General features: G+C 49.3%; 1 protein-coding gene across 1 annotated transcript; it reads left to right on the top strand.

The window, feature by feature from the left end:
• Positions 1-23,904, top strand: PLAT (plasminogen activator, tissue type). The gene is given in 14 exon segments (XM_044912282.1): positions 1-87; positions 11,389-11,486; positions 12,352-12,394; positions 14,291-14,428; positions 14,782-14,892; positions 15,417-15,591; positions 16,264-16,361; positions 17,571-17,745; positions 18,272-18,357; positions 19,721-19,916; positions 20,027-20,163; positions 20,324-20,464; positions 21,549-21,715; positions 23,012-23,904. Coding segments are annotated over 13 exon segments (1,689 nt in total). The 5' UTR covers positions 1-87; positions 11,389-11,423; the 3' UTR covers positions 23,171-23,904.
• The last annotated feature ends 3,137 nt before the right edge of the window (positions 23,905-27,041 follow it).

Raw genomic sequence — 27,041 nt, 5'->3', positions numbered from 1 at the left:
GTGCAAGGAGACTGGAGCGGAGGTCCCGCAAGAGCCCCGGGCTGAAGAGAAAGCTCTCCAGGGAGGGAAGGAAAGCCAGCAGTGGCGGTAAGTTGAATTCTGTGCCTCCCTGTCTGTCCATCTCCTCCTGCCTCTCTTAAAAGTCTTTCAGGCAAACTGAGCCAATAGAGGAATGCTTTAAGGAGGGACTGACTTTGTAATTCAGGCAAAAAGCGGATTAGCTAGAATCCGAGCCCAAAGGGAGCCTTCTTTTTGTATCTGCATTTCATTGGGATGGGCTGAAGCATTTTGGAGGGGCGAGGGCAGTCAGGGGAAGAGAGAATAGGAGGGATTATTTTTTGGAGAAGAAATCTCTGCAGAGCAAAGGGGAAAGTGAAAAGAATTAGAGAGAAATGCTCTGAAGAGACAGCGGGAGCCCCTCATGACTAAAGGGCAAAAAAACGTGCAATCAACTGCCTTCGGGATTTGTGGCTATCAGAGCCTGGAGGGTCCACAGTGTCTGGCTGCCGCCCTCCCTCAGTGAGCCCATTAAGAAACCGGGGCTGGGGATGGGGCGGGGTGGGTGGGGAGAGTGGTGCACGACTTGCCTCCTTGCCTCAGAGCAGGATTAAGTAGGTGGGAAGTGCTGGGAAAGAGAAGGTCTCTGATCTACCCCCATGTCCCCTACCCCCATCTCCACTGGTCAGTTTTTGCCCAGTGTGCAAGTATGAGGTCCTCTTTAAGGACTTTCAATTACAGAGGGGAGAATAACATCAATGGCTTTTCTTCCTAACTGCAGGACGCCTATCAGGGCTTTCCAGATTTTCGCTGTTATTATCTTTATTTTCTTAACCTCCCTGGGAGGGAGCCAGGGAAGTAGAAAAACATGCTGAGCTCCCAGGTTAACTAGTGACAAACTGAAATGCAAAGAAGTGTGGAAATGATGACTTACCTGGTGGTCAGGTCGGATTAATAATGGTGATCTCCTGCAGTGGATTGATGACAGAAGAAAATTGTGTGTGTGTGTGTGTGTGTATTTGCAATTCCATGAACAAATTCTGCAAATACAACTAGTAAACGGAGTCCCCTCAAAGGGGACTTCCTAGCAATTCTTGCCCACGGGCAGGAAGACTCATCCTGGAATCTAGACGCTGACTTGTCCAGAATCAATATATGACGGTCAGCCTCAGTGCTTCCTGTGAGAGCCCAGCCAGGCTCGGGGCACCAGCAGGGATTTGTGAATGTTGAAACAGAAAAAGCTCCACACCACTCATCAATTTATTCCACCTAAAGTGTTCTCAGGGATGCCAACCTCAAACCTCTGGATCTCATCAAGAATAAATGGTAGCTCCCCTCTGCCTGGTGGCTTAGTCTCTGTCCAGATTCCCTAAGACCAACTCAGTTTATTTTGTGATGCCCCAGATCAGATACTCCTGGTGTCTGTGCTACTCGTCAGTGACTTCATCACACGGGGTGGGGGGTGGGGAGGGACGGGACGACAGCCAGGGAGTAGCTGAGGGACAGCAGTGATTTGTGCTCATTGAGGAGAGGTTCTGGGACTCAGCTTTATTTTCCTGGGTCCCAACATGTTGAGTAGAACCATGCTCAGTACATTTCAAACTATTGTAACCAGCAGCCCGGCCATACCTAGTGACCGTACCCATCTAACGCTTTTATAAATGACTGGCTGGGACCACAGAGCATTCGGGGGAACTTACTGTCCAGGGGAGGCCTGTTACTAATCTGCAAACAGCACCTTTTCTAGTTAGGGGGTTTTAAAGCAACTGAAGGGGCCCTTTGACGAAGATCATCATTTGGAAGGAGTGGTGCCAGCTTCAGGATTTCCAAAGCTTCTAAAATGTATGCAGGGGGGCGCCTGGGTGGCTCAGTTGGTTAAGCGACTGCCTTCGGCTCAGGTCATGATCCTGGAGTCCCTGGATCGAGTCCCGCATCGGGCTCCCTGCTCGGCAGGGAGTCTGCTTCTCCCTCTGACCCTCCCCCCTCTCATGTACTCGCTCTCTCTCATTCTCTCTCTCCCAAATAAATAAATAAAATCTTAAAAAAAAAATGTATGCAGGTTATTTTCAATCAGACAGTTGAGGGGGCAACGTGGTTCACAAGAATGGTGGTGAACTTAGCTCCAGTTCAAATTCAAAGTCCATCCACTTCTCAGAGATACTGAGTGCCTGGTGCTGAGGAAGAATTTAGGTGTTGAGTTGAAATGTTCAATTTCACTTGATTATTTGGCACCGTGCATCTGCAGTCTCAGAATAAAATTTCTACTTTCTGTGAGTGAATTTCAGCTCTGCTCTGATGAGATGGCTAGGATGGACCATGAGTGACCAGAATATTCTCTTCATTCGTTCTTTGGGTCATTAGCTTTGCATGGAGAAAAATTCTGTGCATAGTTTCAGGCTATAAGCCTCATCTTAAGCCAACCAGCTCACAAAGCTGGTAGTCTCAAATCAAACCAGATAAAAGAATGAGGACAATTTAGACTCACAGAAAGTCAGAGCTAGAAAGCATCTTAGCGGTTATTCACTCTGGTCCAACCCCAGGTCCAGCCACATAGTCTCCTAATCCTGGCTTAGTTGTCTACTTACACATAAGAAGAGCATATTTTCTTGGCGATCTTTTGTACATTCTCCTGCCTGAGAAATTGACTTCTGGAGAAGGGGGTAGAGTGACAGACAAGCCTCTCGATCACCTGAAAAATAACACGTGTGCTAGTGGGGAAAACGAACCAGGTGCTAGGCACACAGCAAGCAATGCATAAACATTCTTAAAGGGGATGACTTGGGCAAGTTCTGGTGCCTATTACCATTACCCAGGAAATACTAACTAGCTGTTCTTCCTATAAAACTTAATGTAATTGCATGGCCTTTGCAGCTGCCCAGCACCGTCTATGCCAACAGCCGTGATCCTGAGGGTGACTCTTGGCTAGCAGGCCCATGGTCAGGCAAGCACGGCTTGCTTACGTGATGCTCCTGACGCAGGCATCCAAGGCTTGGAGAGGTTGGTTGGGGACTGATCTGGAAAACCTGATTCCCCCTTGAGCCTCTGAAGTAACCCACTTCAAGGTCAGGCTGAACCTAGATACTGAGATACCTTCATTCAAAGCCTTTTCTGTTTATTATATGGTCACAAATATTCACAACCAGACATTAGGGAATTGAAACTGAACTCATGCCCCAAAGGCTCCTCCATCCTTGGAATTTTCGGGCTTTCCGAACCATATTTCCTCCTAGGGATGCCCTCGAAGGAAGAGCCTGGGGTGTGTGAATCCTATTCCTTTGCGCAGTGGCAGGTGTTCGTGCTGAAGAGTAAGGGGCTCCGGCTGCTCGCTGCTATTACCCTGGGCCCCAGGCTGTGGTCACCTCTTGGCAATATACTCTCCGGAACACCTCTTTATTTTGTTCAACCAGCAGGTTATATAATACCAATGCCAGGAAGCCTACCTTGACCAGCCCCTTATCTCAGCAAGAGGGAACTAGATCTCCCTCCTCCGCGTTCTACTAAGACCCCTTCTTCCTCTGCATTTCCACCTTCTATCCCTACCTCCCTGCATGTACCACAGCGCCGATCACACTGTACTCTGACCACCTAATCACTTGTCTGTCCTGTGCCTACAGTATGAGGTTTTGAGGATAGAACATAAATGTCTTTGCACCGTGGATCCTGTGCTGGTCTGTGGTTGGGGCTCAGGAAACGTTTGATGGTGACTACATAGAGTTGTTAAATCTTCGCCCATGAATTCAAGAAAGAAGGAAATTAGACTGAGCTGGGGCTTGAAGGAGAGGTGGGTGGGGTGGAGGACCTGATAGATGGCCCCCCAGGAGGACACCCAAAGAGGCCCTCAAGCCCTCTTGTGAGAAGTCTTTGCATGAACAGCTTGATGTCAGCTGAGGCCTCTGTAGGTAGGGGACAGGTAGGGAAGCTAAGCCCAGTAACCTGCTAGGAGTAATCTAAAAGAGAAAGACCGCCAGTCAGCTGGATCTCTGCTGGCTTTTCACATTTTGTCCTGTTCATAGAAAAGAGAAACTTGTTTTATTTTGCCTTTATTTTGTAGCAAGAGCCAGTGCCTGCCACCTGGGCTGTAGAGAAAAAGAGAAGTAGTTTGGTTTTGTTTTTTCTTTTTCTGGGAAGCTCCAGTTTCCTTATTTTTCTAGCCTAGTGTCTCTGGTTTTTAAACATCCTCGTGGTCTTCATCAGACAGGCCTATCAGTAGCAACAGCCTGATCTTCCAGCTGTCTCGGGCACTAATTCCAGCTTCCTCTGAGAGTCCAGAGTGGGCCTGAGGTAAATAGGTCCTGGAAAGGCAAATTAAAAAAAAAAAAAAACATTCAAAATAGGATAAAGGACACCACCTCATATCCAGGAACTAATGGCTCCTGTTAATACTGGTCTGTGTGTGTAGATGAAAGGCGTGAGCTTTTATATCAGTTGTAAAGAATCCGGTGGCAGGTTATCACAAGATGTCCGCATGATCTAGGAAACAGTATTTGGGTATTAATGCTTGACCACAATGGGGAACCCCATAGACGTTAGCATCTTTCTGCCTTGGTAGCTTTCGGTTGTTTTTCCAGGGAGAAGCTGTTAATTTTGGTGCTCCCGTTAGTCATAGGGCCTTTGCCTGCTTCTTCTCTAATTGCTGTAATAATTCAGCAAGGTGGGAATGATTGGCCCATTAGAAAATCCAGGAAACCACACACAACCTGTGTGTCATGGAACTTGAAGTGAAGACTCCAGAGGCTAAGCCGCTTGCCCTGAGACATGCTGCCCTTCCCAAACAGCAACTCTGAGCGCATTAAAAACATTACGGTCCAGCAACAGGACACAGGAAGGAGTGGTGGAAAGTGTCGGCTCGAGTCCAGACACCACCTCTCACCACGTGTCTTGCCTTAGGGCCAAGGCCCTTATGCTTTTTTGAAGTTCGATTCTCTCATCTGTAGAAACAAGAGAATACTATTGCCTTAAATGATTCAAGGGTTGTAAAAGGGTTTTGTAAACTCTGCCCGCTAAGTGGTAGGTACTCAAATGCCCGCGGAGCAAGGGGCATTAATCCACATACAGCTCTCTCAAACACACTGTAACATCGCTTTCCTGCGAGCCCAGGAAAATGTGGATACATTCAGTAATGATACAAGGAAAGCTTATGATCAGTTTTCTGACTCATGGGTGTTGCAATCTGGAGGTAAACTGCAGAATTATCAAAGGATTGCGCATTTCATTGCTATGTGGCGATGTTGGTTTTAGGGAGCGGAAGGAACGCGAGGAACTACCTTTATGCCTAAGATGAGACACTGTTTTAGATTAACATCAGATTGCAGGGGTTGTTTAAATTCAACCTTTGGGTTTAACATTTTATTGCACTAATTGCATGAGCGTTTGTCCGTTGAACCTTGTTTTTTCTTCACAGGGTAAAAAGTTTATTAGGAAAGGGTTTCTTTTGTTTTTATCCTAAAAGGAGGCAGGATGGGTTTCTGTTTTCCTAGACCCACAACCAGCTCTCCCTTATATCCTCCTAACAACCAGGATTACCCGGCAGAGGGTGGACAGGGAGTAGATGACAGTGCTCAGTGCAGAGTTTTCGGAGTTGCCAGATTAATTTCATGTGACTCAGACACAAGTCATCCGCCTATGGTTTGAAGGTGTTTTGGAGAGGATTCTGCCCTGAGTAACTAGTGAGATGGGAGGGAGCTAGGAGAGGATGCTATTCTCTTCACCTCATTGGAATGGATCAAATTAGATAAGAAACAGACTCTTCCTCTCTTGTCCCCTCGTTATTCAAGAAGAGAGAAAATAAACCTTAACACACAGAAATTTAAGTATTGAAAAGTTAAGAATTGCCTACATGATGGTAGTTTCTGAAAATGGTTTTTATTCTGAGAGCACGGACTCTATAAAAAACAGGACCTGTATAAGCAAGACCGGGGCTAAGAGGCTAGTGGCCCCTGTCCTGGGCTCCATCTGGGACCCACAAAGGTGAGCTTTTGTGAGGTCCCCACCTGTGGGGCGGGCCTCCTCCTGCCATCTTACCCCCTCTCTTGTCCCGACTCTAGTGACATGCCTTTGCTCTTCCAAGGAGTTCTGCCTTGGACCATTTCTTTTCTAATTTGTTGGCATTCACTCTGGGCCACGGTGGTTGGGGGGTGGAAGGAGGGTGTTGTTTGTTTAAAGCCATGAGTCACTTTACATATTGGTATTCTTGGAGACCGACTCTCTCTTACTCAGATTTCCAGAGAGAAGCTTTGCAAAGCAATAATAACCTGAGACTCTCCTTTACCAAAGATTGAGGTAACAAACCTTGCACACAGTGTAAAATTTGATCATAGTATCAACGTACTTTTGTCTTTCCCTTGCAATTTCCTGTCTCCTCTAGCTTGCTCATATTTATGCCTTTTTCTTGCTGGCAAGAGTAAAAACTACAAGTCCTTGAGTTCTATACCAGCTGGGGCAATTGCATTGTTTGTATCTAGAACCACAGAACTTGATTGAGTGACTGTGTTTGTACAGTTCTTCTATTACAGATCACTTTCACACATGTGGTTGTGTTTAAATAAAAGTACTTATATGCATTTTTAAGTGTTTCACAGTTTATACCCATTATATCATTTGTTCTCACAACAGCAGAAACCACAGTGTGTTAGCCCTGGAGGAAACCTCGGGAGTCCAGCCCACTTGGTTTTGCATCCCTGGGAGCTGATTTTATGTCTCAAAATATAGGCGCTTTTGGGAAAGGCAGCATATCAGTTTTTACTCAGTCATTCTAACCTTGTGTGAATGAGCATATCAGTCCCTTTCCGAAGGGCAGATTTTTTTTTTTCAAAGATTTTATTTATTTGACAGAGAGAGTGAGAGAGCACAAGCAGAGGGAGACGGAGAGGGAGAAGGAGCCCGATGTGGGGCTCCATCCCAGGACCCTGGGTCATGACCTGAGCCGAAGGCAGACGCTTAACCGACTGAGCCCCCCCCCCCCCGTTCCATCCCCGGAGGGCAGATTTTTAAGGGGGAAGATGGAGAAAGTAGGACAGTTAAGCGTCCAACTCTTGCCTGCAGCTCCTCATGATCTCAGGTCATTATCTCAGGGTTGCGAGATTGAGCCCCGCATCTGGGCTCAGTGGGGAGTCTGCTTGCGATTCCCTCCCTCTGCCTCTCCCTCAGCCCCCCGCATTCGTGCGCGCACGCATGCGTTCTCTCTCAAAGAAATAAATCTTAAAAAAAAAAAAAGGACCATCTAAAGGCACTGCAACAATGGTTCGTGTACTTTCCCCCGGTCCTGCCTCCAGCTGTCCTGCTGCCGTTCCAGCGGCCTCACCCAGTGCAGACTCCACAGCTATGAATGGGTGCCCATCAGTCAGCATTCCCCCACGTTACCCTGCAGAAACAAACCCTGAGGTTCTGCCTAGCATGACCATTGATTTCTCAGCCACAATGGCACACTTCCTTGGCTCTAGCAGAGTAATCCCCTCCCTGGTTACCAGTGCATTGTTCCCGTTCTTCCCTAGAACAGTCATCACTCACGGCTGTTCAGAGGGGCCAGGGAACAGAGCCACTCCAGTGCCGTCGCCAGCAGGACCCAGCGCAGCTTCCAGACAGAAGGTCAGAGATGCTCTGGAAGCAGATGAGGCTTCCACACGCAGACGTGCAGGCTGGGTCCCGCACAAGGATTCCTGCCCATGCATCCTTGAAATCCAGGCCATGCTTTATTTGCCAGGCCCTGTGTCCTGCTTTTGTTGTAGTTGTTTTTTAATTTGCACAGATTCTTTGTCAATTTGCCAAGCTCTGTGTCTGCTGAACTCCATCCACCAGAGAGGGTGCCTTTTGCAAATCTGCTGAAATCAACTCTGTGTGCTAGCGTGGGCCTGCCCGGGCTGGGGCCCCGGGATCTTGGGGACCACAGGCCTTATGGCCATTCCACCGTTACCCTCACACAGCGATGTTTTCAGTGATTCAGATTCCAGTCTAACAAAAGTGAGACATTCTGGTGGTTTTCCTTCTTCCTTCCTTCCTTCCTTCCTTCCCTATTTCCTTCCTTTCTTCCTACTTTCCTTCCTTCCTTCCTCTTCCTTCTTTTCTTGCTTTTTGTTCTCTGACTCTGGGAAACTATGAAATAGAGCAGAAGGAAGAGAACACAGAAAAAAAATAACAAGTCGTCTTTGTATTTATAGAATGAGCCTAGAAGGCCTTCTTATACTTACTCCGCACATGTCACCTCCCACCCTCCTCACCGTGAGCACAGGCTGCTTCTTCCTTTGGCGGCAGCCCGTGCTTCATGGCATTGGAGCCTGTCCCGGCGCTGGCAGGCCCCACGCACCTGGAGTCTGAGTCCCTGTTTCTGGTATTCACTTTGTTCTTTGTCCAGGCGCTGCCCCCAGACCTCTACATCCACCTCTTTAATGAAGGCAAAATAAGGACACATTTTTTCCTCCTCTCTTCCTTCTCCCTTGTCTTTGGACTGCACTGTTTGTCTGCTGGCGGGATGACTCATTTCTTTGTCATCCTCCTACCCCATTCAGCCTGTCCAGATGCTCTCATTGCCTCTGCACAGTGAGATGGAGCTATGGCCTTGTTTGAGATTGTCCCTGGATCGGCTCAAGGCCCAGCAAGGCCCCCAAAAGTGGAGGAAGGTAAGGACTGACAGAACAGAGACGGTCTCGCACTCTCCCAGGAGCAGAAGACAAAAATAGACTCCTTTGCCCCTTACGCCCCTGAGTTACCAAGGGTTTTCACATGATGCAGCTGTGGGAGCCGCAATGGAAGCCCTAAGTCATGCTCCGCCTCCCCATCTGGTCCCCCTCCCCCATTTGTCCGGGGAATACAAATGTGTTGATACTGCACTTCTCACTTGGCAATGTTCCAGCATCTAGAATTGTGTTCCAGTTAGAAGGACCCAGAGGTCCTTTTTTTTTTTTTTTTAGGACCGTGAATTCTTGAAATAAAACTATCTTGGTGGCCCCAGAGGAAAAAAAAAAGCAACCCCCACCCCGCCCCACACTGGGGGCTTAGGCTAACGAGTTTATTGAAAGGGCTGGTTGGTTTGACAGGCAATGCTCAAGTTCCTTGTTGATGGGTGGCTCCTTTACTCATTCATTGCTTCAGAATTTCTTCATAAAATCCCCGAGAGCTACCTCAAGGCTTGGCCAGGATAATAAAGGATGGGACAGTCTATATGCATATGTGAAACAGGATTAACATCTGGAGGAAGAGGGGGAATGCATTTAACAAGATCTATTTTAAAAGGTTATAGGAAATGGGATGAAATTAAGAAGGGAAATTTAAGAGGGGTTTTGGGAAATTTTGAAAAAGAAATTCAGAGCAGTTCCCTGTGACCAGAAGATTCCACCAAGTGCTCTTGTTTCCGGTGGGCTCAACTCCCCACTGCTCTCTTATGAAACTTCAAGAAGCCTGTGAGCAGTAGCAAGCTTCCTCCTCCCAGTGAGAAAAAGGCCCCCAAAGAGCACACCCTACGTGGCCCCCTGCCCAGTGGGGGGGCCTTGGCACTCCAAATTAGAACAAAGGCAGATTAGATCCTGCCTTCTTTCTGTTTCCTTCACAATGGGGGAGGGAGGTGGGGCCGGGCTGTGCTGGTTGGCAAGCTGGCCCTCTGAGCCTTGCCTGCTTTTTCTCGTTGGAATCCTGTCAGCCAGCCCCTGCTGCTCCCTCCCCTCGTCCCCGGCTCCATTTGCCCTCCCCTGCTTGTCCCCAGCAGCCCCAGAAGAAGCAGTGGGGCATAGAGTCCTTGCACCCCCCACTCACCCTCTCTTTTTACCCTTGCCCCGAGGGGGGCCTGTGGCCAGTGACTGCATGGGCACTTCCAACAGGGAAGTTCTTTGCAAAGAAACAAAGGGGCCAGAGCCAGGCCAGGATGAAAGTTTTGGAAGCCTCTGATCTGACAGGGCCCTTGAGGATCCTTGCGATGGGGGAGGGGTGGGACCCAAAGTTGTTGTGACTGAAGGGAAATGAGTCAAGGGAAGAAATGCCCTGATTTAATTCTTGTGGACAAAGGAGTGAGTGGGCCTGCCAGACCACAAAATAACACCCCGACCAACTAACCTAGTTTAAGCTGCAGAAGGCAAGATCACTGGGGAAACTGGGAATTTGGAGTCCAGGAAGATCTGAGTCTAAAGACCAAAAGCCAGATGCCTCTGTTCCTTTCTGCCAATTTACACTTTGCCGGGCCTGTCTATAAAATAAGAGACAGACCTTCCAAGGGAGCAGTGGGGGGCGGGAGGGGTGAGAGCTGGGGCAGAGGAGCATTTCCTGTGTGGGACAAGGAGGGAAGTTGGCTCTGCGAGGTGCCGGCGGTAGAATCCCTGTGGTGTCCTCTGAAAAAGTTTCAGAGGGGACATTTCTGTGGTTCCACCTAGTTGACCCCAGGGCAGGAACTCACTTTGAGCAAACCAAACTGGGACACTGGGTCCCTGGGCTGCCAAGAAGCACCAGGGATGATCTCACTATTCAGCCCACAGAGAACTCTGGGCGAGACGATCTCCTAGCCACCTGTGTCTATTGATGGATGAATGGATAAACAAGATGTGGTCTATACAGACAATGGAATCTTAGTCAGCTTTAAAAAGGGAGATTTGGAGGCACCTGGGTGGCTCAGTCAGTTAAGCTTCCGACTCTTGATCTCATCTCAGGTCTTGATCTCAGGGTCATGAGTTCAAGCCCTACGTTGGGCTCCATGCTGGGTATAGAGCCTACTTTACAAAAAAAAAAAAAGGAGGAGATTCTGACACATGGCTCCACATAGATGAACCTTGAGAAGAGTATGCAAAGTGAAATGAGCCAGTCACAAAAGGACACGTACTCTTATGATTCCACCTATATGAGGAACCTAGAGAGTCATCATAGGCATAAAGACAGAAAGCATTCTACTTTCTGGTGGTTGCCAGGGGAATGGGGAGTTACTGTTTATTGGGTGCAGAGTTTCAGTTTGGGAAGATAATAAAGTTCTGCAGAGGGATGGTGGTGATGCTTGCATAACAATGTGAACGTGCTTAATGCCACTGAACTGTGCACATAAAAAGGGTTAAGATGGTCAACTTTGATGTATTTTACCACAATAAAAAGTATATACAATTAAAAATATCTTCCAGGGGCGCCTGGGTGGCTCAGTCCATTAAGCGTCTGTCTTCGGCTCAGGTCATGATCCCAGAATCCTGGGATCGAGCCCCACATTGGGCTCCCTGCTCAGTGGAGAGTCTGCTTCTCCCTCTCCCTCTGCCTACTTGTGCTCTCTATCTCTCTGTCAAATAAATAAAATCTTCAAAAACATCTTCCAGACATCCATGGGAGCTGATGCTGGAGGGACTGGCCATGATCAAGTCATAGGTTCTTGACCTTTCCATACTCCTTGATCTCTCGATCACACGATGAAGTTTTTTTTCCCCCTTCCTCTTCCAGAATTTAAGGGACACTCTGAAGGAACGGTGAATACAATGAGGAGAGAGCTGGTGTGCGTCCTGCTGCTTTGTGGAGCAGCCCTCACCTTGTCCAGCCAGGTAGGAGGGCCGTTCAGGTCTGCCCCGAGCCTCGAGCCCGTGTACCCTCAATGGACTCAGGAGCCCCAAAGTGGGGTTCTGTCAGAGTGCAGAGGTCAGCAGTTACGGAGCGCAGTGCACACACTCCTCTCTGTGTAGGATGCTCAGGATTCAGGGTTCCGGGTGCAGAACCCTAGGCAGTTCTTCTGACTTGGGCAAATAGTACTTAATCCTATTCCACTGCTACTGCCTGCCTTCTTTGGAGCTGTTTTTAAAGAATGTGTTTGAATTCATCCATAAAGCATCTAAAAAAGATGGTGCACAAGCCGTGAGCCATGGAAGCTGGCAAGCTGACCTAGGCTGCTTACTATCTACTTGGGATGGAAGCCATACTACGGACATGCTCTCTAAAAATGCCCAGTGAGCAAGGGCACCATGGAGGGCCCGATGAGCAGTACCTGCACAGTGAGATTTTAGAGGAGAGAGTTGGAGGGAACGGAGGGGGGCTACAACTCCACTAACCCCTTGTGGCTATTTAAATTTAGAATTAAATGCAATTAAAAGTTCAGTTCAGTTGCACTAGCCCCATTTCAAGTGCTCAGTCACCACACGTGACTAGTGGTTACGGTATTGGACAGCACAGGTATTAAAGGTTTTCATCACTCAGAAAGCTATTTTGGCAGCATTGCTCTTTCTAGAAGGGGAGGACGAATTAGAAAAGAAGGCAAGAAGTGGACATTGCACCTGGGGCCGGCTACCCGAGGGGGAATCTTCAGGGCAGGTGGCATCTGACTGGGGGTGTGTACGCGGGCTCTGGATCAACCACGTTTATTCCTAACACGCCCAGCATGGGCTGATCCTTCCTCCACCGCTGGTTGCTTTGCAGGAAATCCACACCCGATTCAGAAGAGGAGCCAGATCTTACAGAGGTAAGGTGAAGCTGAGGTGGAAGGGGGTCTATGGAAGCAGGAAGCAGAGTCAGGGCTTAGGAGCTCAGGGTGCCCTAGACGCTATCGGATTTATCTTCCACCACACCCAGCTTACGTAAGCTGTGTGAAGGTGAAATTTTGCTGGGTCGTTCCGTAAAGATGCCTGCGTCACCCCCCAGCCCTTACTCATTCACCTAGTTAGCTGAGGCCAGATTGTGAGAGGACAGGAACAGGCGTGCCCTCAAGGAGTCCGGCTGTCAGGGGGTCACAGAGCTGGTGGGAGCCTGCCAGCCCAGGGGCCCGAAGCCCTGTTACACAGGTGACAAGACAGAGCCAGAGATTGAGCGACTGGCCCAAGGCCACACCGAGGCCAGGCCGCAGCTGCCCTGGCCCTCCAGGGTCCTTTTCTGGGCTGTGAGCCCCATCCTGCCAGAGTCCACCTGGCATCTTTGTTAACTGCCATCTCCATGCTTCCACGTCTTCTGGTTGGTAAAACTGGAGTAACGAACCTGGGTTACCTCACAGAAGTTCCACAGGTGTGGAAAGACCTTTCACTCTAGAGTCGACTCTAGAAACCTGAGGAAATCGCCATGAGCATTAGGTAGGATTCCAAAAATAAAACATGCTAGCAGCCAGATTGTCTTGACTCTGGCTGGAAGAACTCTTGGGCCCAGCTTCACGTCTAAAGCTACCAATTTAGGACCCTCATTTCTTGTCCTTCATGACCTAGTTCCTTTGGCTCTGGAAGGCTTTGCAACACCTCTTTTAAAGCGGAAGTATGCTGTAACTTTTTTTTTTTGAGAGAGAGAGCGAGCGCATGCGTACACGCGTATACACACACACGCACACACACACCCACGTACATGCAGGGTGGGGGGAGGCGCAGAGGGAGAGGGAGAATTTTCAGCAGGCTCAAGAGGGCCCAACATGGGGCTCAATCTGAGACCCTGAGATCATGACCTGAGCCAAAACCGAGAGTCAGACGCTTAACTGACTGAACCACCCAGGCGCCCCAACCGCTATTCATCCATAAAGCAACTCTTAATGCCTTTGCTGTTGGATAGCACAGCATTTCCGACAAGGGTATCCTGGCCCCAGGGGACCCTCAGAAGAAACAACAGTATTATTTACAATGAGCATGTGTCACTTCTTTAATTCATGGAAAGTTGAAGATTTCTTAAGTTGGCATTCTGGTTTGCAAACAGAGAGGCAAAGAGGGCTAGAATATCAGTGTGAGTACTTAGACCGTTTTCATTATATCAAAGATACTAGTGAGAGCAGCACATTCCCCACACAGACTAAGATGTGAATTTTCTTTCTTTTGGGCTAGCAATGCGTCATTTCAGTGTGGTAACACTCATGTGGATCAATAACTCTGGTAGGCAATTATATACGTGTGCATATTTCTGATGAATTAAAATGAAAAATTAGGGGCACCTGGGTGGCTCAGTCGGTTGATCTGCCTTCGGCTCGGGTCATGATCGCAGGATCCTGGGATCGAGTCCCACATCGGGATCCCTACTCAGCAGGAAGCCTGCTTCTCCTTCTCCCTCTGCTTCTCCCCTCCACTCCTGCTCACCCTCTCTCTCTCTCAAATAAATAAAATCTTAAAAAAAATAAATAAAAACATAAAATATAATGAAAAAGTAGAGTATTACTTAGTAAATGCATTTTGATAGATAAATTCTTCCGAGATGAGGGCCCCGCCAAGGAAGAACAATAAAAGCGGTCTTTGGTGACAGATTCGCAGGTGTGTGTTGTCTTCGGGCCGGGAGCAGGGAAGGGATGAAGGATGGGTTGTATGACAAGTGAGTGAGGGACTCTCAGAAGGACCCGCGGTGGGGCGGCAGTGTTTGGGGATCGTGCCCTCAAGAGGCCGCCTGTCCCTCGTTCTAGTGAGCTGCAGAGACGAGAAGACGCAGACGCTGTACCTGCAGAACGAGGCGTGGCTGCGCCCGGGCCTGCGGGGCAACCGCGTGGAGTACTGCCGCTGCGTGGCCGGCCGCGCGCACTGCCACTCGGTGCCCGTCAGGGGTACGTACGCGCGCCCCGCTCTCCGGCCCATGCCCCGTGTGTCGCCGGCCCCGCGGGGGCGCAACTTCAGATGGAGGTTCTGGGCGTGCTGGGCCTCAGGCTAAGGTGGAGGCGCTGAGCCAGAGTGAGACTGACCTGGGGCCCTCGCCTTCTGCCTGGCCTCAGCTTCCTTGTCCGTCAAATGGGGAGAATGGGCGCACCTACCTCACGGTTTGCTAAGGGAAAAGATAGCTCCTTTTGTCAACCGCCGAGACTCGTGCCTGGCAGGCGGAGCTCACTCCTCAGATCCTAACTCCTGTTATCCTTGGAACTGCTGTGAAAGTGATTGAGGCTTCCTTGTTTGTCCTTGACAGTTTGCAGCGAACAGAGGTGCTTCAATGGCGGGGTGTGTCGGCAGGCTCTCTACTTCTCAGATTTTGTCTGCGAGTGTCCTGAAGGCTTTTTGGGGAAACGCTGCGAAATAGGTGAGTGGTGGGTGGGTGGTGTGAGAAGAGGGCCAGAATCCCAGGTCTTCCCAGAAAGGAGAGGAAGTGTGGTGACGGGGGCGGGGTGGGGGCAGGGAAGGGTCCTCCAAGGGTCCGTTAGGAAGCCAGAGTGCTGGGCGCAGCGGGCAGAGCCTTGGGTGCCAAGCTGGGGTCTGCCTGGGGGACCCTGGCCACCCCGTGTACCTCCTGCGCCCCAGAAGCTTCAGCAGCCAGCCCGCCTCGCTGGTTTGGGGTGACGCCAGAGCAGACGTGAAACCCCTTTGGAAAACTAAATGGCAGAGGGGGGAATGCACATGGGAGGCGTCACGTGTCCTGTTTTCTCTCTTTTTTTTTTAAAGATTTTATTTATTTATTTGAGAGAGAGAGGGAGCATGAGTGGGGTGAAGGGCAGAGGGAGAAGCAGACTCCCGGCTGAGCGGGGAGCCCGAGGCGGGGCTCGATCTCGGGAGTTCGGGATCATGAATGAGCCACCCAGGTGCCCCATGTGTCCTGTTGTCAATCAGATGCCAGTGCCACGTGCTACAAGGACCAGGGTATCACCTACAGGGGCACGTGGAGCACCGCGGAAAGCGGGGCCGAGTGTGTGAACTGGAACAGCAGCGCGCTGGCCCTGAAGCGCTACTCGGGCCGGAGGCCCAACGCCATCCAGCTGGGCCTCGGGAATCACAATTACTGCAGGTGCGGGGGCCCCCCTTCCCGCGTGAGCTCGCTTCCCGCTGGGGAGGAGCGGCCACAGCTGGGGACACCACCGCGGGCTCATCAGGCGGCGGGCTCCACGGAAACAGAACCGGCGCCTTCTCTACCGATTCAGCGACGTGCGTGGGGGGCGCGGGGGGCGCGGGGCTGGCCCGTCTGGAGCCTGTGGGCAGGCCCGCGGGCTGCGAACTCACACGGGCTTTGCTGTCGCGGTCTGGAGGCAGAGGTCTTCCCAGCTTTTGCCCCGACGGCCTTCCGCAGGCTGGATGAGGCTGCCACATGATACAGGATAATCTCCTCTACTTGAGGTCCGCTGATTGCGGCTGTTAACCCTAGCTACAAAATCTCTTCTCCGCGGCAGCTGGATTGGCGTTCGATTAGATAACTGGGCACTTAGAGCCAAGTTAACCCATAAAACTAAACACCACAGGCCAGCCCTTGTCAACATGGCTTCTGTGCACACCTCCTTAAAGCATACTTAGTCTCAGAACGCAGACGGTAGCTAAGTCATACTTGCACCCAGCATGAGCCAGCTCCCCGGTGGACCGCCGAAAGTGCACTGACCTTTTCCCCGGAAGAGGATGCAAAGTCTTTGGGTCTCAGAGGGAGGCTTCACTTGTCACCTCCCCCGGCCTTCCCTGGCTGCTTTTTCAGAAACCCGGACGGGGACTCAAGGCCCTGGTGCTACGTCTTCAAGGCGGGCAAGTACAGCAGTGAGTTCTGCAGCACGCCAGCCTGCCCCGAGGGTAAGTGCTGCTTGCCCACCTTCCCCGGCAGCGTCCCCGGAAGTAGAGCCTAGGACAACCAAGCTGATAGTGTTTCTACAACTGAGGAGACTAAGGAGTGGGCTGGTGGTTCATCATTTTGGTTGCAGAGGGAAGAAAGTCAGGAGACTTAGGTCCTCACCCGGGCCTGGCCTCTAACTAGCGGTTGGACCTTGAGCTGGCCTCTTTACCCCCCGGGCCCCCCATTTCCTCATGTACAGAGGAGAAGGGGGGCTGCATTGGTGGTTTCCGGTCCTTTTGAGGATGAATGGGGATGCTCCCTTTTGTGATTGATGGGCCTTTTTCTCAGTCTCTTTCTCTTTAAGATGTTTAATATGAGAAGATTTTCCAAATTCAAAAATACTAAATTATAAAAAAGCACTATGAACTCTGTGGTGCTTTTACAAATAATGATATCCCAATAGTATTAAACATGTGTTTTAAAGTTCTAAATATTCATATCCAATAATAATGTGCCTTCTGCCTACAGGTAAGTCTGACATACCTGTGAATTTGAGGACTCTTTATAGTAATTCTAAAGCATCCTCTCCCCTCCCAGGATCAGTAAATTGGGACTCACTAGTCTAGGTGGCCTTAAAGATCGCTTTAATTATGCTGTTTATAGTGGTACACTCTGCCAGTTTCAAATGGGGAGAAAGGAGGCTAAAATGGGGCAAAACGGTGAAAATAGGCAGCATCCGTAGGTCCATATTCTCTCTTCCTGCTCAAGCCCAACAAACCCTTCAGAGCACTGCAGACAAAATCTGAGAAACTGGGGCCTCTGACGTGTCCCTCCACTGAAGAACTCTGCTTTGCCACAACCTGTCAAGTATAAGTAAGGAAACCCCCAGTTACTTTCAAAGCAGCTCCAGCAATAATCGCTACTAACTGGGCATAGACCCTTCCTGCCGAATGTGAACAAACCCTCGGAATCTCTCAACACAGCAAACCAGGCAGCCGCATCCAACTGATGAAAGTTGGCCCCCCAACTGAAAGCCATTTACCATCCCTATGTCAAAGGCCTTGAAGGAGGAGGAAAGAGGGGAGGCGGGATGGTGTCTCCTCCCTCCTACGGGCAGGCTAACTGCCTTCATCCTCTCAGGCCAGCAGCCCCGCTCAGGGCCTGCTGCAAACCCCGACTCGCCTGCTGTAGCATTTAATTGGTTTTGTTTCAGTTTGAGATTTCTTCTGTTCCAGAAAAAAATGAGGACTGCTACTTTGGTAAAGGGTTAGCATACCGTGGCACCTACAGCCGCACGACGTCTGGTGCCTCCTGCCTCCAGTGGAATTCCATAGTCCTAAGAGGCAAGTTCTACACAGCGTGGAAGACCAATTCTCAGGCCCTGGGCCTGGGCAACCACAATCACTGCCGGTACGTAGCACCGGGTCCGTGGGGTTCATGTCTGGGCAGAAGGCAGCACTGGGACGTGGGGTAGGAGATTTCATGCCTCAAGTTACATGAAAGACCCAGTGGGTGGGAAGGAACCATGGGTATTCTCTAGTCACACCCATTCACTCGCTAGAATAACACCTATTATAAAGAGGGAAGTTCACCAGTTTGTCAGCCCACATCCCACGTTCGAGGTACTGTCCCATAGCCACTTAGTCCTCATCGGTTCTGTTCTTGTCTGGCTCCTTTCTCCCAGGGAATCACAAGACTGTCCTCACAGCACAGCTCACAGTCCCTTCCAACATCCCTGTGAGAGGGGAATGTTGTGTTGCTGATAGAAAAACAAAATTAAAGTTATTTTCCTCTGGTGAGATCTCGGACAGAGCCAAGTTCAGAACTCAGGCCCCTCCTTCCCAGCTCATTGTTTTGCCATTGGTTTACTGAGCCTCCTCCTGCTCTCACGTGGCTTCTGATGTGCTTGAAAACCTTAAACTCTCTTATCATCTAGGAACCCAGATGGGGATGCCAAGCCTTGGTGCCACGTGCTGAAGGACCGCAAGTTGACGTGGGAATACTGTGACGTGCCCCAGTGCTGTAAGGGCTGGCCCTTGGCCACCTCCCGCTGCCCAGCCCCCCTTACTGACCATTCCCTCCGCCACTTCCTGTGTCCTCACAGCTGTCTGGTTCAGACTGTGTAGCTCCCAGATTTTCAGGAAGGCCTTGGTGGGGGAGTCTCCATGACTGAAGCAATGGCGGGATGACAACTCTCTGGGCAGGTGTTCACTTCCCATGCACGAGGGTGACGCAGAGGGGCAAAACGGAAGAGAAGAACTGGCCAGTTTCTCTTAGAATTCATTAGGCTCTGAACTTCTCTCTCCAGATGCCTTTATTAATGATCAATGATGAGGTCGTGGTGAGCATGGAGGAGGATAGCTCACGTATACGGCTCCCTAGATAACAAAGTGCTCTCATAGCGTTCTCCTGACAGTGTGGTGAGAGGCAGTCTTCCTGTCTTCGGTTTCTGGATGAGGAAACCAGCTCAGAAGTCACATGGCCTGCCCAAGCTCACTGGGCTCCGAGTAGCAGAGCCCAGGTCTGATCCCACGTCCTCTGACCCCACAGCTGCTACTTTTGCTGTGAACTCTTCCAGCCTTCCTCACAGAGCCCGTTTCACACAGGGGACCTGGGTGGGTGGAGGGAGTGGAAGACGGAGAGGAAATTCAAGTTGGCACATTTTGCTAAAAAACTTTAGTTTAGAAATTGTCTGAGAATAGATTAGTATTAGTCCGTTCCTGTGAACACACATATTAGCCAGAATGTTTCTCAAGGAACATAGTACCTAACTGGGCAGGTAAGACACAAACTACCAGTGGACTCACAACCAAGGCCATGCATGGCGCGTCCTCAATGAGCAGTACCGGTGAGCCCGCTCGGAGCCGGTGGGCTGGGTGTGTGAAGAAAGCTCCATGAGGAGGTGGGATTTCACCTAGGCCTTGAAGGATGGACAGGGTGCAGTAGATGGAAAAGAAACAGGGTAGACATTCTCCAGGAGGGAGCTGCAGGGCCGCGTTATTTCTGAAGCCAGGAGGCGGGTGCAGGAGAAAACGGGGGGTAATGAAGCATGGCAGAAAGATCCCATTTGGAGTCAGACAAATCTGGGTTCTAATCCGGGGGCCGCTGTGACCTTGGGCAAAAATTTCCCAGCCTCTCTGAAGTTCAGTGTTGTGAGGGTTAAAGATAGTGTATGTGCAGTGGTCGGTGTGCACTATGTACCCAACAGATGAGAGCTGTGGTTTTCGTTAGCGCGGGCACTGTTCTGTCCCTCTGTGTAGCCTGGACACGAGCAGTAAGCCTGTGGAAACTCGGGGTTCCAAGAGGGGAAACCAAGATAGGTGCTCAAGGAACTCACCCAAGGACCGCAGGTCTGATCTCCCTTCTCTGTCCTTTCCTCTCCCAGCCACCTGTGGTCGGAGACAGTACAAGCAGCCGCAGTTTCGCATTAAGGGAGGACTCTACACAGACATCACGTCCCATCCGTGGCAGGCCGCCATCTTTGTCGAGAGCAGGAGGTCACCAGGAGAGAAGTTTTTTTGTGGGGGAATACTGATCAGTTCCTGCTGGGTCCTGTCCGCTGCCCACTGCTTCCAGGAGAGGTAGGGACTTCGGAAAACCCAGTCTCCCTAGACTTTGAGGCCTTGAAACCGGGGCCCGTTAGAAGAAGCCTCACAGCGAGCAGCGCGTCCTAAGGCTCTTTCTCCATTAGGTACGATGCCCACCACCTTAGGGTGGTCTTGGGCAGAACATACCGAGAGGTCCCTGGAGAGGAGGAACAGAAATTTGAAGTTGAAAAATACATCATCCATGAGGAATTTGATGGCGACACTTACAACAACGATATTGGTGAGATGTCCTATGCCCCCTGCTCCGGATGACACGACACACACCCACCCATGTGCATCCACACCTCGGCCTTCCACACCCTCGCCTTCTCCTTCATCTTCCTCCCCTCCAATCAGACGAGCATCGCATGGGGCTTATTCTCTTCTCGCTCTCCTCCCAGTCCTGCTGAAACTGAAGTCGGAGTCGCTACACTGCGCCCAGGAGAGCGATGCCGTCCGCACCGTGTGTCTCCCCGAGGCCAACCTGCTGCTGCCCGACTGGACAGAATGCGAGCTGTCTGGCTACGGCAAGCATGAGGCATGTAAGTGGAAGGAAGTCTCGCCCCATCCTGTCTGTCTGCAGGACAGCGGGGCGTGCGGTTATTGAGAGGAAAAAGTCATGAGAAAGTTCTAGCCCTGGCTCAGGCACTGACGCTGTGTAAATGTAGGCAAGTTCCCTGCAGACCGAGAACCCATCGTCTGCCTGCCCCACCTCTCGGGGTCACTGTGCAGGTCAAGAAAGGGGTGAAAAGTGCAAGTGCTTCGAAGGGCCTAAGATCGCAGGAAGGTTCTGATAAGAAGTGGAGGCCGGTGATGAGGGTGTGCGGCTCCTGCGCCTCTCTGTTCATGCAGGCCCGAGTCCACACCCTAGATCTGCACCTTGTAGCGGTGGGACCCAGGACGGGTTTTTATGTTACACGGCTCCGAGCCTTGGCCCCCTCACTGGTCACATGGGGGTAGAATTGCCTACCTCCTTAGATTATGAGAATTGAATGATAGTAGGTTAAGCCAGTGGTTTTCAGCTGGGGTGTTTTTGCTCCCCAGAACACAATGGCCATGTCTGGAGGCATTTTTGCTTGTTACAACTCAGGATGGAGGTTTATACTAACATTTAGTGAGTCGAAGCAAGGGGAGCTGCCAAACACCTGCAGTGCACAGGACAGCCCCCCTCAAAAAAATGACCTGGCCCCGAATGTCAGTAGCGCTGCTCCTGAGAAACCATGGGCTAACCTCTATAAAAGAGCTGGTTTTGTCGGTCAAAACGATATTGACAATATTTCGTAGGCTTCAGCCTCATCGATCTGAAAGCTGGATCCAAGTTAGCCATTATTAGAAACGTCGGCTTCGGGGCGCCTGGGTGGCTCAGTTGGTTAAGCGACTGCCTTCGGCTCAGGTCATGATCCTGGAGTCCCGGGATCGAGTCCCGCATCGGGCTCCCTGCTCGGCGGGGGGTCTGCTTCGCCCTCTGACCCTATCCTCTCTCATGTGTTCTCTCTCTCTCATTCTCTCTCTCTCAAATAAATAAATAGAATCTTTAAAAAAAAAGAAACGTCGGCTTCCTCCTTCTAAAAGGTTTACAAATAACTTTCCCTAAAACCGTCAGCTATCTTCCCTTCTCTGTTTCAGCTTCTCCTTTCTATTCTGAGCGGCTGAAGGAGGCTCATGTCAGGCTGTACCCGGCCAGCCGCTGCACATCACGGCATCTGTTCAACAAAACCGTCACGAACAACATGCTGTGCGCTGGAGACACGCGAAGTGGCGGGGACCAGGCAAACCTGCACGATGCCTGCCAGGTAGACACGGGGGTCTCGCCCACCTGAGGGGAAAAGTGGTCCTTGGCCCACAGGTTCCTAAGCAAGACAAAAGTTATAGCCCGAACGGACGCGTTCATTTTGGTGAGGCGCTAGAGATTCTAGATGAGGGCCTCAACAAAATAACACAATCGGAGAGAGATCAAAGTTACCCAAACCTAAGAAATCTAAACTGCAGGAAATGTCCCCAGTGTCTACACCGGAAACTCCACCTGATTCAGGGTTTCTTGTAAGCCCAGGCAATTGATCAACTATTGAAGTGATGGGTAAAGCAACACAAACGAAGCAATTCTTGACTTCTGGAGGGGCTGGAGAATTGGAGTCCGCCATGTAGGGGTGGGGAGGAGAAGCTGCAGCTTGCCGGGGAGTATGACCCAGATGATTTGTGAGAAAGAAGTTTTAAGAACTCATACCAGCCCTAATATGAGGTTTTTCGCCTGGGAAAGCAAACTATGTCAGGCTCTCTGTCAGAGTCGGTACTTCTATCTCATGAAAACAGGGCACTGGCATGGGACACACACCAACTGTGCTATTAGGACCGAAATATAACCAAGGCCCCATTATTGATGAGGCATTTTCAAGCCTACAGTGTGCCAAGCTCTCCATCGAGGGGCTGGGGGTTAGAGGGGAAACAAAAAGAGGGAAGCAGGGCTCTGCCATTGAAGACTTTGTGGGCTTTGTTCTTATAAGGTAAGTCATATCAGCATTTTCCCTTCAGTTCCTTGACAACCTTTGTCTCTTTTTGAATGGTTTCTTCAGAAACCTCAGCTGTACCCCTAGCTCAACAGTCATAAAAAGGTTGTATGTAAAGTGAAACCATGATCTGTAAGCTTCAAGTTAAAAGCAAAAACAAGAGATCATTTTGATTCAGTAAGACAATAACAGCCAACATTTACCAGGAGTTTTACAAAATGTCATGCTTTCTCCCAATTAATTCCCATAACAACCTCCCATACAGTAGATAGTATGATCCCTATCTTTGAGATAAGAATACTGAAGCACAGTTAGCCTAAGGCCACACAGCTAGTAAGTGGTAGAGTTAAAAGGAGGGTTGTGGCCTGAGATATCTGAGCAATTATCTCAATTCTACTTTGCAATGTAGATACAGCGTAATTGTCTACAGGATCAAGATCATTGAGATAAAAATTTCCCTCTCTGAATTTTGAATAATACAATTAGCACTACAGATATTAACCCTAACTCCCCCCCCCCCCCCCGCCCTGCCCCGCAAAGAGTCTGCGTTTTTTGCAAACAACTAACCTGTTCTCTCTATTGCAGGGTGACTCAGGTGGCCCCTTGGTGTGTATGAAGGACAACCGCATGACTCTGGTTGGCATCATCAGTTGGGGCATTGGCTGTGGGCAGAAAGATGTTCCTGGCATATATACCAAGGTTATTAATTACCTAGACTGGATTCAAAACAATATGCGACTGTGACCAAGGACATCCAGTTCCCTGAAATTACGGGAGACCCTACTTCCTCTACTTCAGAAGACACACTAAGGCGGAGTGCTTCTTTATAGAGCTGAGCCATCACACAGTACAAGTGGATGGCAGGGCAGGGGGAACCCATAGGAGAGGGGAGAGGATAGGTTTTAATAGGTACTTCCCATTTTAGAAGTTTTCAGGGGTTAAGATCTGATTTCAGAATATAGTTTGTCAGCCGAGAAGACAGATAAACGCCAACCCCTCCTGGAATACCACCATCTAAGGCAGAAGAGAGGGAGAAGAGAAGCCCAACCTCCTGATCTGTCACCACGAGCAGCTTTGGAAATGGGACCGCAAAGATAAAAGCATGTCTCAATAGTAAAAAAGTAACTAGATCCTTCAGGAAGGAAGGATTGCATTAGAAATGGAATGTCTGTCTATAGTCACAAGGAAGCCCAATAGGCGCCTCTTAATAAGGGATGGGTTGGCTGGCCAGGTCATGTTTCTCAACACCACCTTTTAAATCAAGTATTTGGCTTTTCCCTTTCTCCACTTTACAGCTCTTGGAAGGAAATCTTTTTGTGTATAGTGTAAATCTTTTTTTCTTTATAATAAAACAGGAGACTTGTATCATTTTAGTAACTGGTAAACTAGGCTTTAGTATATTTATATCAATCCATTTTAGTTTTTACTTTGTTGCCACGCCCCTGTATTATACTGTGCTGAAATAATAAATTCAGATTATTTTTCACATATTTTCCCAAATCAGAGTGGGATAATTTTGTTACACTTGCAGTATCTCACAGCTCATTTATTCTTGTTACTCACGGTCACATTTTAAAAATCATCTCAAGTATTTCCTTTCATTCATTTGGCATATACAGAATACTCGCTGCATACAAGGCAACGTGCTAGGTGCTGCAGACAGTAAAAAGGGGGAGGGAGGCAGTTCTCGGTTTGACAGGAAAATAAGATAAAGAAATACCCAGGTAGAACAGAGACGGGTCACAAAAACGGCAGAGAGAAACTTTTACTTTTCAGTTGCAGGAAGTATGAGGGAATCTTAAGGAAAAACAGAAGTAGGGCCTTCAAAAATTGGGCGAGATCTGGACTGGTGGGGAGGAGGTGTGGGCAAGGCATCCTTGAGACCAGGAATGTCACTGCATGGAAATACAGAGATCTGGAGAGGAAAAAGGGCGGTGGGAGTATGGGGAAGGATTTTGTACAGGTTGTCGGAAGTGAAGGTCATGAAGAGTGTGGGTAGGAACTTAGATTATGGTGCTTTGAATGCCAAACTGAGTTTTGGACTTAATTCTAGAGGCAACAGGGAGCCACTGGGGCTTGTGCATAAGAGAAGTAATGAACGGAGCATGCCCCAGGGAAAAAGAACCCTGAGGGGGATGGAATGAAAGCAGACTGGGTAGGCAGACTCCGTGGGCCACAAGCGAGGTAGTAGAAAGAAGCAAGGGGGTACGAAGAACAGAAGCACGACCTTGCTGGCCAGCATAACAATATCCCACGGTTGGTCGGCCTAGAAGCTAGTATTGGCCGTTTTCTTCCCATTCCATTTTCCTTCCCTGTTCGTCTGAAAGAATTAACTCCCAGACCGTGGGGCGCCTGGCTGCCTCAGTCAGAAGAGCATACAGCTCTTGATCTCGAGGTTGTGAGTTCGAGCCCCATGAGGGGTGTAGAGATTATTTAAATAAATAAAACTTAAAAGAAAAAAACCATGAATTCCCAGACCAGTCCACACTAGTATGTTACTTCAGGATGCTGCTTTCTGCTTCTCCTAGGCTACTTTCTTAACTAGAGCTGCAGCTCCTGTTACCACTGCCACCCCAGATCCAAGAATAAATCTGAGGGGGCTTGCTGTTGGATATATGCAGCAGTTTCCTGGAGAGGAGAAAAGGTGGTTGCAGTTGTCTCTATCTCTTGAAAGGCTGTGAGAACTGCTCAGTTTAGAGGTTCTTAGAAGAAAAGTACATAGTTTCAGCTCACAGAAGAGACTCTAAAGCCCACGAGCTTGAGTTAGAGGGGAGCAAAACCCAAACTTCCCTGAAATCCTCAAGCCCCCGGAGCAGTTAAATAGATGCAGATCACAGAAACTGAAGCCACAGATTCCTCCACCTTAGACCTCTCCCGCACAAGTTTCCCGTGCAAGTGGCAGGTTTTATTTGAGATAGAAGTGTCCCTCGGCCATTTTAGACAAACACTGCTCGAGGACAATAGGCAGGACTCCCAGCGAGCACATCTCTGGCAGGAATTCAGTGGGTTTCGCCCCATCCCCTTTGCATGACAAGCCTTTCTTCAGAGACCCGGATGAATGAAATGAACTGAAGCAGCAAGGCCTCCTAGGATGGAAACGCCAAGTGACAGGCCCCAACATTCCTCTGGGTGAGGTCCCGGCAACCACAGACTGGATGAAGACACAAGAGGCCGCGGACCAAGCTGCAAGGCTGAGTCCCGGCCCCGCAGATTCCTTCGAATTACACTGAAATACATTCAAAGAACAAAACATCATTATCTGGTGTGGGTTAGGAAATTTAGGATAAAATGTCTGGAACTAGGCAGGCCAGGGAAAGGGTTATAAGGGGGAAATGAAATAGTTCCTTCTCCCCAGCTGGTTAATAAAGCAAATAGACGCTAACAGATCTGAAGGACAAAGATTCTTAGGTAGCTGTGCAATACATTTTAGTGGGTAAAGACTTAGAGGAACTCAGATGATGGAAACTGCTATCCTCCTAGAGCTCCGATCTGAAGTCTGGTTATCAAAAAGTGTCATAAATTTTTGGTTTCACGTTTAACTTCAAAAGCCAAAAACTCACCCAATCCCCAGTACTCGGAATCTTGGGGGAGAGTTTAAGAGTTTCAAATTCAATTCTTTTAAAATTCTAACAATTAAAAAAAATTAATCTCATTGCTAGCACTGAGTCACCACCTACTGGCCACAGAGGAAAGTACATGTATTATAAAATGCACCTGGTCACACCACAGCGCAACCAGAACAGCCAGAGCGCGGGAAGACATGTTAACGACCAAGACAGGTAGGATGGAGTATTCATAAATACCAAACACTAGTTCGTAAACAGAAAAAGCCCTAACGTCTTTTCATGGCCACGACAGATTTACCAAAGGATATCAGTACGGATATGGGATAACAACCAGTGTCCATACTTTTTTACAAAGACTGCCCATGACTTATCTTCCATTTCACACCCAAACTGACAAACCTAAGATCAAGAGCGTGGGGAAAGCACCAGAATAGCCATTGGCAGCTTTAATGGCTGGTCTTTAATGGGGAAAAATGACTGATCTTCACCTTTGTTCTTACAACCTGAAAAATGACATTAATGCCAACATCCCCTATTTCCAGAGGTAACGAGAATCATACCATACCTATGGCGTTAGGTCTACTGGTTGAAAAGACACAAGTAGTAAGATCCTCCCGAACTGATTTATTTCTTAGTGCTTCTACCGAGGCCTGTCTGGCATAACACTACTGTTAGTCCCAGTAACAAGACACTTAGGACACAGACGACTGGTAAAACTCAAACTTTATTACGATTTAAACACAGGAGATACTTCCACACATATTAAACACGTATGGAATCGAACAGCTCAACCAAGACGGCCTGCACTTCTTATGCTGACACCCTGCTGGGTGGTCGCCGCGATGCTCCACTGGGCTCCAGAGGTCTGCTACGAGGGTGATACATTACTTCACATGCTAAGGCCTGGAGGTCCCATACCCTAGATACTTGATTTCTCCTCAAGTTCTTCCCTTGAAATTAGGATGAACTGTCTGGGAGGAAATATCACAGCTGGATTTACAAACCTAAAAATATCCAGGGACCAAGACTGGTTGTTTTCCTATGACCTA

This window comes from Neomonachus schauinslandi, chromosome 2, assembly GCF_002201575.2.
Source record: "Neomonachus schauinslandi chromosome 2, ASM220157v2, whole genome shotgun sequence".
Taxonomy (NCBI): Eukaryota; Metazoa; Chordata; class Mammalia; order Carnivora; family Phocidae; genus Neomonachus; species Neomonachus schauinslandi.
Note: the sequence above shows the minus strand (reverse complement) of the source record. Positions and strands in the feature narration are given on the sequence as shown.